The sequence below is a fragment of the Chrysemys picta genome, chromosome 2 (genome assembly GCF_011386835.1).
Source record: "Chrysemys picta bellii isolate R12L10 chromosome 2, ASM1138683v2, whole genome shotgun sequence".
Taxonomy (NCBI): Eukaryota; Metazoa; Chordata; order Testudines; family Emydidae; genus Chrysemys; species Chrysemys picta.
In genome coordinates, this window is record NC_088792.1 from 122457565 (window position 1) to 122471376 (window position 13812).

A 13812-nucleotide genomic window follows, 5' to 3' on the forward strand; every position below is an offset into this window, starting at 1 on the left:
GTTAACAGAATCTCATTGAGGAAACAAAAATAGGAATGGTGCTGACTAAGATCACATTGCAGTGGCCACATGTCCCCTCAGAAATACTGTGGAGCATTTTTACTTAGTATCATACATCCTAAGACAGTTAATCATAACTACAGTAAAAAAACAAATCTTACCTGATTTTGTCCCATGCCGTGGCATGGATATAATATGATTCTGTGCCCTGTTACTTCATGCTCATTTGGAGGATTATAATCAAAGCAATAATTTGCCATTCCTCTATTTTTCAGCTAAATAAGAAAAAAAAAGAACAAATTAAAGCATCAGCCTGAAGTAAATACATTTGTCACTTCATACCCCATGTTGTATTATAGGCTTCCCACTCGCAGCTCTGAACCCTAGTAGAGCTGGTTTCACTGAATCAGGGCCTGGCAACAATAGACCTGATAGAAGTGACTTTGTAAACTGAACCTGATAATCATGGACCAGAATAGACCTTGTGCAGCTGGCTTTGCTGAACCAAAACCTGGCAGCAGCAGACTTGGTGGCAGCAACTTTGACAGATTGGATTGGAGCAGACCGGCTATTGCTGACTTGATTGGACTGGGCCATGCCTGGCAGAAGTGTATGGGAGGCACTCACTTGGGTTGTCATAGTCTAACTGGATTCTTGAGTCGGTTTAGGTAAGTGGGGACTGTATCTGAACAGTAATTTGGGACCCCAGCAAATTAGTCAATTAACCACTGAGCCCAGGAAATCTGCCATATATCCATAGTTCTTTTTCTCTTTTTGTTCATTTAATTTTGTTTTTTAAATAGAGATTTATTTCAATTTGAAAAATGAAAACTCTCGTGTGCTTTCAGAGTGAAGAAAAAACCCTGTGAAGGCAACTAGTGTTTAGGATTTAAGTTCCTAAAACCTGCATGTGGATACAATTTCAATGGTGACTTGAACAAAATGTTTTTTTTATTTTTAAAGGTATGACTAGTCGTCATGTTGAACCCAGCCTTTCTTACTGCTATTGACACTTGCAGAAAGATTACATTATGTTGTTTTTATGAAATATTCCACAGGCAAATCAATAAGAACTTCCAATTAATAAAAATATCCAAGATAAACAAGTTACTTGAAAGTTAGTTGAACCAGGGCATAATGATGATTTAAAAATTTATACATGCTTTGCACATTCACATATTATCCACTTAAACGAATGTTGAAACAAAACAACTTCTGTAAATAAATATTAAAGCTAAATGCCTCTTTTACCTGAATCCTGCTATGTCGCATATAAAAGAATAAAACAGGCAGGGTTAGTGTCCCTATAACTATTGAAGCTGTAATTTTGCTTAAGTATTAGGTGATAATTATATCCATAATTTCCAATGCAGAGAATGAATAGACATGAATAAATTAGGACAAATCAAAGTAAAACAAGTGAAAGGGTATTCCACAAATACTTTTCTTTACTTTTGTTTTACTCCACTTTTACCTACTACCCAATCTCCTCTTTCCACTTTTTTTGGATCCATTTGCACTGTAATACTTTTAGCTTCAAGAACACTCCTTACACACCCTTCTCCAGATGTTTATCACCATTCTGGTGAGTGCATTAACACCACTAATCAACATGTGACTAAACAATAAGTGATTTTGAATTCTGATGATCTCTATCTGAGCAGCTGTAAACCTTGCAGTTTAGTGGTGCTTTCCAGAGCTAAAGGAAGTCTCCCTGGCTTCCTTTTTATTGTAGAGTGGCTTGGATTGAAGGCAGTTGCATTAGAACTTCTTCTATCCCTTTTGTAAATTATGGTTTGACCAAGAAATTTTAATTTACATTTAACACCGGTAAAGGGCTACATACAAAAAGAAGTAAAATTGAGCCAAGCTTGAAACAACTATACAAATTACAACCTTCCCCCAACACTTGCACCCAATACCTATAATTTCTGATATGAAGGAATATCAGATTTAAGTTATGCTGAATTATAAATGACAATTTTCTTACATAAACTACAATCATAAATGGGTTTCTCTTGCCTTTAATTGACTTCAGAGTTGGAGGTACTACTCATTAGTATGCTCAGAAATCTAATTGTGTTGCCACACTAGCCATTTATTCCAATGGGAAGATCAACTGAGTCAAATATTCACCCCAGCTGTCACTCCCCAGATGACTGTTCCAAGCAAAGAAGTCACCAAGTGCTCCACTAGCATCTGACCAGCATAAATATTCTCTTGCCTATACTCCATTAAACATCACAATTAGGGTTACCATATTTCAGCAAGCAAAAAAGAGGACGGGAGGAGCCCCGCCCCTGCCCCTCCCACTTCCCGCCCCCCCAGAACCCCCAACCCTCCCCCCCATTCCTTGTCCCCTGACTGCCCCCTCCTGGGACCCCTGCCCCTAACTGCCCCCCAGGACTCCACTCCCTATCTAAGCCTCCCTGCCTCTTGTCCCCTGACTGCCCCAACCCTTATCCACACCCCCACCCCCAGACAGACCCCTGGGACTCCCACGCCCCATCCAACCACTCCCCACCCCCTGACAGCCCCCCCCCAGAACTCCCAACCCATCTAAACCCTTCTGCTCCCTGTCCCCTGACTGCTCCGATCCCTCTCCGCACTCCTGCCCCCTGACAGCCCCCCCAGAACTCCCAACCCATCTAAACCCTTCTGCTCCCTGTCCCCTGACTGCTCCGATCCCTCTCCCCACTCCTGCCCCCTGACAGCTCCCCCCCAGAACTCCCAGTCCCCCACCCCCCCCGCTCCTTGTCCCCTGACTGCCCCCTCCTGGGACCCCTGCTCCTAACTGCCCTCCAGAACCCCACCCCCTACCTAAGACTCCCTGTTCCTTGTCCCCTAACTGCCCCCTCCTGGGACCCCTGCTCCTAACTGCCCTCCAGAACCCCACCCCCTACCTAAGACTCCCTGTTCCTTGTCCCCTAACTGCCCCCTACTAAGACCCCCCCCAACTGCCCTCCAGGACCCTACCTGTACCCTGACTGCCCAAAACTTTCTCCACTCCCCCCAAAAAGCCCCCCCCGTAAATTCGTAAATCCGGACGAATGGTAACCCTAAAGTGGGGAGATAATCATTGTGATAGGGTTACCATTCGTCCGGATTTACCCGGACATGTCCTCCTTTTTGTTCTAAAAATAGCGTCCGGGGGGAATTTGTAAAGCACTCAAAATGTCCGGGATTTCCCCCCTCCCCCGGCAGAGCAGAGCGAGCGGCTGGGAGGGCTGCAGGAAAGTCCCGGGCTGGACTCCAGAGCAGCTGTAGAGGAGCCGGATCCGCCCTGCATTCTGAGCCGGCAGCTCTCCCCTGCAGCCGGGCCAGGGACCGGGTTTTGTTGTGCTGGGGAGCGCAGCCACGTGTCCGGCTCGGCTCGCACAGAGCCCAACACCCTGTTCTGAGCAGCAGGGTAAGGGGGCCAGGGGGCAGGAGAAGGGGCAGGGAGGTTCTGGAGGGGGCAGTCAAGAAACGGGGGTGGGCTTTTTGGGGGGAGTGGAGAAAGTTTTGGGCAGTCAGGGTACAGGTAGGGGGTAGGGTCCTGGGGGGCAGTTGGGGGGGGGGTCTTAGGAGGGGGCAGTTAGGGGACAAGGAACAGGGAGTCTTAATGGCTCTCTTAATGGCTCTCCATGCGTCTCTGGACCCTCTCAGTTGTCGGGCTTGGACGGAAACATTGCCTGAGGGTAGTGAGAGAATGGGTTATCGGTGAGGTGGGGGTGGGCTTGAGCCCGGTCAATAGGGGCAACCCCTACCAAGATCTGAGCCTTTTCTCACACGCCCGTTAGAGCTCGACATTATGCTGTTTGGGACCCCTCTTTGAGGAAAGCCTCTGGATTGCAAGTCCAACCGCTACCTCCTCGTGGTGAGAGTCGGTAACTGGCTTGGATAGCCAGGCGGATTGCGGAGGACGAACCCACATCCCACATTCAGTGGGGTGTGGGACGGGGTTGGGCAGCCCCATATGGTGCCACATGGATGCCCCCCTGGTAAGGGTAGCCTCCCCCAGGTACGGGTTGACTCCCCCTGGTAAGGGTTAGATTCCCCCTGGTAAGGGTAGTCTCCCCCAGGCACGGGTTAGTTTCCCCCTGGAAAGGGTAAGTTTCCCCCAGGTACGGGTTAGTTTCCCCCTGGAAAGGGTAAATCTTTTAGCTATGGAAAAAAGTAATTTATATTTTTATACCGGATTGGCGCTGGACCGGGTTAATAACGCCCCCGCTGTTGGCTTTGATGCCCCGGCTGACAGTGTTAAATATATTAGGGGTGTGATCAGGGTCGCTGGACCAATGGATAAAATGGTGTGGACTATAATAAAGTCTCATGAGAATGAGAGTGAGAATCAAGTTCTCCCAGTGGAGCATGGAGAGGAGGTAGAGGAGAATGTTTGTGATGATCATGGTGAGGAGATTTTATCTATCTTACCGATGGTTTTTACAAGGGACACTTTTAATGATTTAACTATGGACAGTTTTAATCCAGATTTTAAGTATTTAAGTACATTTGATGATCCATATGTTAGGGAATCAAGTACTGATTTTAATAGGGATCGTAATAAGGATCTTAACACTATTGGTAGTAATATAAATATATTAGAAAGTAGTTCGTGGAAGGATGGGGTTTTTTATTTAGAGTATCCCGTTGATAGTTTTAATTGTCCAATATGTCCCCAGATATTACCAACATTTGGTAAATGGGACAAACACATTAATGTGGTTCATAAAAGTAAAGCCATACGAGTTGTATGTAGTAAATGTGGAAAATCTTCTCAATATCATAATATAGCTTGCCACTACCCCAAGTGCATACCCAAGAAGGCGGATACCCCAATGAAGAGCCATACGTGCTCGGTCTGTGGGCTTGGTTTTCATACTAGATCTGGATTGAGCCAACACTGTAGACATAGACACCCTGCTGTGAGGAATGAGCAAAGAAAAGAAGATATGGCTGCTAAAAGTAAGATCAAAGAGGGATCGACTAGATCTCGTATATGGACTAAAGATGAGGTTGCGCAGCTTATACAGTTGGAAAGGAAATATATTGGGAAAAGGAATATAAATAAATGTATTGAGAGCGAGATGAGGACCAAAACGAATAAACAAATATCAGATAAAAGACGAGAATTAGCAAAGAAGAAGTTAGTGGTAACAGGAGATAGGGAGGAAGTGACTGAGGTAGAGGACATTAGAGTAAATATATTAGAAATTCCGCCCCCAAGAGAGAGGATTTTCCCACTAAAAGGACATCCAGAAGTGGATTTAGTGGAGAAAATATGTAAACGGGGAAAACAAAGTAGGGAGGGAAGAGAAATAATAAATAGTTTAGGGGAAATTGAAGGATTATTAAAAGAGGATTTAACAAAAGCTCTCGGATGGGCAATGTTGGAAAAATTATGTTATTCATTAGTAGAGGGACAGGACCCTAGAAATGAAAGTCAAATAGAGTTGAGGAATAAAGGAAAAGGGAAGATTAGAAAGGAGGGGAGAAGGAAGCAATTTAATGCAATTAGGAGATATGCTACAAAGAAAGCTAAGTATAAATTCTATCAACAATTATTTGATAAGGATAGAAGAAGATTGACTCGCATTATAATGGGAGAGCCAGATAAGGCTAAGTGTGCTATCCCTATGAAAGAAATTGAGGAATACTATGTAAATATTTTGGGAACAATTGGACATGGTAATATGATAGGGTGGCCATCATCCACAGAGAATGCGGATAATGATATATTAATGAGTCCGATCTCTGTGGATGAGATTAGAATAGCTTTAACAGAAATAAGAAAAGATAGTGCTCCTGGCCCAGATAAAGTAAAAGTGAGCAATTTGTGGGATATTTTTAATTTAGACTCCTTAATACTTACAAAAAAAATTAATATATGGTTTCTAAATAGACAGGTACCAGATGAATTTAAGAAAAATAGAACGATTTTAATACCAAAGACACAAGAGGAGGAGGAAATGAAGAAGTTAACATCTTGGAGACCATTGACAATTGGGTCAGTTTGGATTAGAATCTATACCAAAATATTAGCAAAAAGACTGGTGGAAACAGTTAAGATATGTAGTAGACAAAAAGGGTTTATATCCACCCCTGGGTGTGAGGAAAATATTGCTATATTAGATAATTTGATTAAAGGGGCTAAACGAAATGGGAATGAAATTGCAATAGTGTTCGTAGATCTGGCTAAAGCATTTGATTCTGTAGGACACGGACATATAATAGCCGGGTTGAGAAGATTTGGTATAGATGAACATTTCATAGATATTATTAGGGACCTTTATGATAATTGCACAACTAGGGTATGGGTGGGTGATGAAGCTACTGAGTCTATTTTAATTAGGAGGGGGGTCAAGCAGGGTGACCCGTTGTCCCCAATTTTGTTTAATATTGCTATGGATCCCCTTTTAACTAGATTAGAAGTAGAAGGAAGTGGTTTTTATGTTAAGGGTAATAGTGTCACGTCATTGGCTTTTGCCGATGATGTGGCAATTTTAAGTAGCTCATATAAAGGAATGATCAAAAATTTGGGTATCTTAGAGGAGTTTTGTAAAAATACTAATCTCTCTGTTAATGTGAAGAAAACGAAAGGCTTTCATATTTTAACTAAACATAAAACCTATGTAGTTAATCCTAAAGATAATTGGCAGATAGGGTCAGAGAAGATTGAATATGTTCAACCAGGGGATTTTGAAAAATATTTAGGGGCTAGAATAGATCCCTGGATAGGTGTAGGGGGACCGGTACTTAAAAAAAAATTGAAAGATTGGAGTGAGAATTTAATTAAGGCCCCATTAAAACCGGCCCAAAAAATATTAATTTTACAGACATACATCTTACCGAAGCTATTTTATAATCTTCTTTTAATAGAACCCCCTTTTAATCTTTTAGACTATCTTGATGTGTTAGTTAGAAAAATAGTTAGAGATTTTACATTTACCTCAGTGTACCACAGATGGGATATTTTATTCTAGAGGTAGGGATGGTGGTTTAGCTCTCACTAAGTTTAGTGTGCAAATCCCAAATATGTTAATTCGTAAATGGAGGAGACATATTGTCTCGAGAGATGATTGGATGGACCTATCTTATCTATATGCAGGAGAAAATCTTGTGGATAAAATATTGTCATTTAGTGCAGTAACATCTCATCCCAAGAAATGGAGGGAAGAGGAATTTTTAAGATGGTCGGAACTGAGATGTCAGGGAATAGGGATAAAATATTTTAAAAATGATTTAATTAGTAATTCGATTTTTAGAAACTCTAGTAATGTTAAATCGTCAGCGTATATCGCAGCATTGCAGCTTAGGGCAAATATTTATCCTACTAGGGAGACATTAGCAAGAGGAAGAGGAGGTGTGAATGCTCTTTGTAGATGGTGCGGTAAAGTGCGGGAGACTGTTCCCCATATCTCAGGACAATGTTATAAGACTAAGAATGCTAGGATAAAAAGGCATAATAGAGTAGTGTCTGCAGTTGTAGATAAGGTTGGTAAATTAGGGTGGAAGGCAATGATAGAGCCCCATTTGAGAAATAGTAAGGGTGAGTTAAGAAAGCCGGATATTATATTTATAAAAGGAGATACAGCAGTGGTGGTTGATGTTACAGTGCGATGGGAGGATAATGCCGGAAGTTTGGAACAAGCCCACAGTGAGAAGGTGGCTTATTATCTTGAGTTAGAGGAAGAAATTAAAAACTTAACGGGAGGTAAAAATATCCACTTCTTTGGTTTTGTGCTTGGGGCGCGTGGCAAGTGGAGTGAAGGTAATAATGATTTGTTACAATTATTGGGAATGGACAGAAGTAAAAATTTTAAGGAGAGTATATGTAGACTTGTTTTATATTCCACTATTGGTATGATGGCTATATTCAGTGACAGGTAAAGATCCCGGAGTTTCCATTCCGTGTATCTTGCCAAAACTAAATTTTAGCTATTTTGGTTTCCATGCTCTAAATTTTCAAATTTTTAATATTGTTTTGAACATTAACATATTTAGTGTTATTTAATATCTGCCCTTCAATAGAATGGTTTTAACTATATAATAAATACTTATTAATGGATGAAATTCCAATTTAAATTATTAGTTTATTTATTTATTTATTTTAACTACTGGATGTGGATGCGGACTGGCCGCGTATAGTACCCAGGAAAGGGCAGGTAGTCACGCCTGTACGTAAATAGGGGGTGGAGTTCTGGAGGGCAGTTAGGAGCAGGGGTCCCAGGAGGGGGCAGTCAGGGGACAAGGAGCGGGGGGGTGGGGGGCTGGGAGTTCTGGGGGGGAGCTGTCAGGGGGCAGGAGTGGGGAGAGGGATCGGAGCAGTCAGGGGACAGGGAGCAGAGGGGTTTAGATGGGTTGCGAGTTCTGGGGGGGGCTGTCAGGGGGCAGGAGTGCGGAGAGGGATCGGAGCAGTCAGGGGACAGGGAGCAGAGGGGTTTAGATGGGTTGGGAGTTCTGTGGGGGGCTGTCAGGGGATGGGGAGTGGTTGGATGGGGCGTGGGAGTCCCAGGGGTCTGTCTGGGGGTGGGGGTGTGGATAACGGTTGGGGCAGTCAGGGGACAAGAGGGAGGGAGGCTTAGATAGGGAGTGGAGTCCTGGGGGGCAGTTAGGGGCAGGGGTCCCAGGAGGGGGCAGTCAGGGGACAAGGAACGGGGGGAGGGTTGGGGGTTCTGGGGGGCGGGAAGTGGGAGGGGCAGGGGCGGGGCTAGGGCGGGGCTCCTCCCGTCCTCTTTTTTGCTTGCTGAAATATGGTAACCCTACCCCACTTAAGTTAGCAATACAATATTATTGACTTTTAGGCACACTATTTTGTGTCTGTGCATAAGTTAACTACAAACCAAATTACTGCACACCGATACAACTTTCTTTGTATGCTGTAGACCTAAAGGAGAAGAAAATTTAAACAGGGTTCTGAAACTGAAAACTCAAGAGAAAACACTATAAAAGATTCCTAATTACCTCAAATTTCAATTCAGAACAATTTTATATATTTATGCTCCATCATCGTCATCTCATCTTTGTGTCCCCTACACACACATTTGTTGTGCAGACAAACTAGTAACATGTAGTGCCAGTATTTCAGCCTGACTATAACTGGATCACTTATTTTGCGAATTCCAGAATTTTCTAATGTCATTTTACAGCCATAAAGTAGGCCTTTTAGAGATCTAAGAACCTTATATATGGGTACAACCAGGTACTAAGCACCTAAATGATGCAAGATGCACCTGCAGATATTTGCACCCATAAACTGCAGGTTTAAAAATCTGGTCCTGAAACCATTTATGCATGAATTCACCAGTCTCTTGTTCCAAGGCAGGAACAGATGAGAGAGGGTTTGTGAAAACACTATCTTCTCCCATTAACTGATGAAGACAGTTTGCTTTGCGCTGACAAAAATAGTACCATAATAGTATCCATTCATTCATGTACTCTCTCAATATTTTTTCCAACACATATCAAACAAGCTTAAATCATGCAAGAAAAGCTAAAGTAAGAGTATAAACAGTAACTTAGTATCGGATTTTAAATTTGTCTGTGACTTACCTTAATATTTTAGTAGAATGCTGCATTAAAGAAAATAACAAGAAAATATTTGTTCTCCTTATGAAGCGTTTAGTTCAGCTCATAAAAGTTGTCAATAATTCTGTCTATGCAGAATTTCTGATTGTTTCTTTGCCTACATGATTTTTTTTCTTCCATGCTGTGTATTCTGTAACCACAATTAGTCACCATTTCCTTTGGAGGTTGGGGATAGGTAATTTAAACTGCAATTGTTAAAACATTCTGAAATATTAGGGACCATTTCTGACAGGAAGATAGGATAGAATTTTCAAAAAGTGCTCAACGTTGGCTCATTGTCACTTGGAGAGGAGTTAGACTTCCAACAACTAGTGCTTTTGAAAATCCCCCTCCTAAAATCATAGGCTAACTGAGTTTGTGCCATGGCACTTCCTCAAAGCCTAACAGATTTCAAAGTGGGGACGGAAGGCGAAGTCTCGTCTGGATCCGTATTAACAACTTATTCAAGAGTTTCATTTACAGATGAATAACCTTTTTGTTGCCTTTTGATATCACTACAGATCCAAAAAGAGCAGTGATAAACACCAAGGATGTAGGACAGAAGCACCTCTCTTACCTAAAGAATGACTGGAAGTCTGCTTTCCTGAACTGGATATCAGACCTCAAGGTGAGATCAACAGTAATGCTGGGCAAAGGTATGGACTGAGCGCCAAGCATTGGCTCTGCAAATCTCTATGACACGGATTTTCTGAAGGCATACCTATGACACAGAGACCCCTGGGCAAAGGGTCCCCTGTTCTTTGCAAACATCTCTCACCTCAGACCTGACAAACTCACTATACCAAACAAATATTACAGGATATTTATCTATAAAGGGCAACATGTGAAGTATCTACAGAAAGCTTGTAACTAAAACTAGTCACCAGGGTAATATTTCTCAGTGATGGCCCACTCCAGGAAGAGGGAGTTGTCACCTCTGCCTAGTCAGCTGGTGAGGTAAGGCAAGGTTCTGTTGTCTACCCTTGCCATATCCCAGAGCACACAATGAAAACCATCTCAGACAACAGCAAACAATTGGAAACCATTTGGACATGAAAAGGGACATTATAGTAGGCAGGAGATCACCCTGGCTATGAATAAAGACAAAACATTGTTTTAGTATAACAGAATGTAGAGGAAGGCACTCTGGGTCCATTCACTGAGGAAACCCCTTAAGGGGTGTGGGGTTTTCATGAATGTTTGTATTCTGGTTCTTGCACAACCAGCTGGCTCTGCAAACAAATGAACTTTGTGGAGAAAACCTATTTGTTAGATAGGAAAGGTAACTATTGATAAGTGGAGACCAGTGTTCCCTCTAACTTTGTACGTCAATGTGCAGAATGAATTTTATGTGCACCAATATGGAGGTGATATGAGATGGGGGTGGGACCAAGAGGTTTGGAGTGTGGGAGGAGGCTCAGAGCTGAGGCAGAGGGTTGGGGTGGGATTGGGGATGAGGGGATTGGGGTGCAGGAGGGGGCTCAGGGCTAGGGCAGCGGGTTGGGATGTGTGGGCTCTGGCTGGGGGTGAGGAGTTCAGGGTGCAGGAGGGGGTTCAGGGCTAGGACAGAGGATTGAGGTGTGGGGGGAGGGGTTAGGGCTCTGGCTGGGGTGCAGGCTGCCCTGAGGCTGCTGCGGGGAGAGAGGACTCCCCCCAGCCCTCCCTCACTGCAGCAGCTCTGGCGGGGCTGAGCTGGGGGAAGGGCAGCTCCAGAGGGCTTAGGGCAGGCCCAGGGAGGGGCTCCTTTCCCTGGCAGCTCCAGAGGGGCTGGGCCAGGCCGGGGGACCTGTGCAGCCCTAAATAGCCTGCTGCATGGCTGCGCATCTTACAGGGAACCTAGGCGTAGACCCACATCACATTGTATGATTTTTGTTTTGTGTTGGGCCCAGTTGATTCCATCACTTTCTCCCACTTCTAGTTAAATTGGGGTGGGCAAATTTTGTCCCAAGGGCGACATCTGGGTGGAGAAATTGTATGCAGGGCCACGAATGTAGGGCTAGGGCAGGGGGTTGGGGTGTGGGAGGGGATGTGGTGTGCAGGAAGGGGCTCAGGGCAAGGGGTTCGGGTGTAGGTACTGTGCAGGGTGCAGGAGGGGGCTCAGGGTTGGGGGCCCCGGCCCTGCGCCGCTTACCTTGAGTGACTCCAGGGTGGCAGTGGCGCACAGCAGGACTAAGGCAGGCTCCCACCTGCCCTGGCCCCACGCAACTCCCGGAAGTGGCTGGCATGTCTGGCAATGGCTCCTGGGGGTGGGGTGGGGCAGGTGGCTCTACCACACTCTGCCCTCGCCTGCAGGTACCACCCCCAAAGCTCCCATTGGCCGCAGTTCCCTGTTCCTGGCTAATGGGAGCTGTGGGGGACAGTGCATGGAGCCCTCTGCCCCCCCTTCCCCCCAGGCCACAGGGATGTAGTGCTGGCCGCTTTCGGGAGTGGCGCTGGGCCAGGGCAGGCAGGGTGCCTGCCTTAGCCCTGCTGCACCAAGGGGCTGGCACTCCCACAATTGAAAAGCTCTGACGAGCTCAACTGAAAGCTCTGACGAGCCAGATCCGGCACACAGGCTGTAGTTTTCCCTCCCCTGAGTTAAATCTTTATTTTTCTTATAATATAAAACAAAAGTAGGTTTATTTAAGTGCTCACAAGTGATGGGACTTACAGGAGTGGTGATGGAAAGTAAAAAAGGTAAAATGGGGTATAGTGCACCTTTGGGTGCAGAAAGGATGTTGAATTTATGTGAGTAGCCAGTTTCAGGATCTGAATAGCACAAGGGAACGGTTCAAAAGGACTTGGAGATTGGGGTGCACTTATTGTTAACTTGCAAGGCAAAGTCAGGGCTGGCATAGCCCTGGGAAGAGTTCTTGAGCTGCTGAAAGGCTGGTGGTGTCAGCTGGCTAACACTCAGCTACCACAAGAAAGGCTCCCTCTTGCTGGAGGCAAGGGGTAACAAGGTGACTCTCAGTCTGGGTGCCTCGAACCATCACAAATACTCTAGAAGCAGACTTGGGACTTGTAAAAGGCACCTTGAGACCTTCAAGGGCTTGTGTGCTTACTAACTCATTCAAAAAAATATATCTTAATTCACTTAGCTCCAGGTTGGGAGGGGATCTCATTCTATAAGCCTGTCACCACAAACTAGGAATTAACTTGATTTACAAAATCACGTTGTTACTATCATAATAGAACAAACTCTTTGTGTGTGTGTGTGTTCCTTGACTTCTCCTAGCAAGGAATATGGTTTGAGGAGGAAAACCTGACAAATTTAAATTCTCTGGATTATTACTATAGATAGGACTTTGTTCTAAATTCTGAAGATCAAATAATCAGTCATGCTAAAGAGAGCCTGACATTGGCTGGAAATCTTGAACTTTATTTTGAAAACTGACCTTTTGTGGATTTGATTTAGACTGTTTTGAATTTGCCCAAGATTGCCTTGCTTTTGAGTAAAGATTGTTTGGGATGATATACCCTACTGGAATGCTCCAGAAGAACTACTACATACACAATCTGTAAATTTTTCATGAATTATAGTATAAAACCCAGATTAACCTGGAAAAAGAGAAACTAGTGCTTTTCTTCATTTGTCAGGTTTCTTTTATTTAGTATGGCTTGATTTCTGTGTCTTATTTTCCATTCAATGTTAAAGTCTAATGGCATCTTTATTTTCAACCAGGAACCCTGGCCATTCATAGGTTTGGTTTTGCCTACTCATCTCCCCCCTCCCCCCCCCCACACCTTTCCTTTTCCTGTCTATTTTATAATTTATTTTTATATATACACATACATTTTTTTCTCAGATTGTTTCACCTTCACCTGTTAATGAGAGAGAGAGAGAGAGACTGGTGTATCTTCTGTCATGCAGATCAATGCAGACAAATGACGTGGCTTCTTTGCAAGCTCTTTAACCTTTGACCGATCCTTTCACTTGTTTCTAGTCTAGCAGAACAAGATTTTCTTCTTCTGAAATATTTAAAGAATTTATGATCTTTGTATATGTGGCTATCAGTTCTTTAACATTTTTATCATCAGTCTGGCCTTGATCTTGCAGAACTCTGAAGTTAAGGGGAGTCTTGTAGGAAAGAGGATAGTAGCAATAGCAGTAGTACAGACTCAAAGTGAGGTTCTGTTTTGAAAAGGGACTGGAGTTGCAGGATTTAACAATTACTATCTCAATGGTTTTGATCAAATGTGCTCATTTTACCAGAAAAAAAGCTATTTTTTCCTGTTCTGCATCTCAAACCTGTGCTCTTCAATGGTTTTGCATGAATCTGG

General features: G+C 43.8%; 1 protein-coding gene across 1 annotated transcript in view; it reads right to left on the bottom strand.

The window, feature by feature from the left end:
- Nucleotides 1-13812, bottom strand: part of GALNT12 (polypeptide N-acetylgalactosaminyltransferase 12) — a 95398-nt gene that overhangs the window by 15015 nt on the left and 66571 nt on the right. The window contains exon 8 of the mRNA XM_065584147.1: nucleotides 162-275. Within this exon, the coding sequence (XP_065440219.1) occupies nucleotides 162-275 (114 nt within the window). The remainder of the gene's footprint in view (nucleotides 1-161; nucleotides 276-13812) is intronic.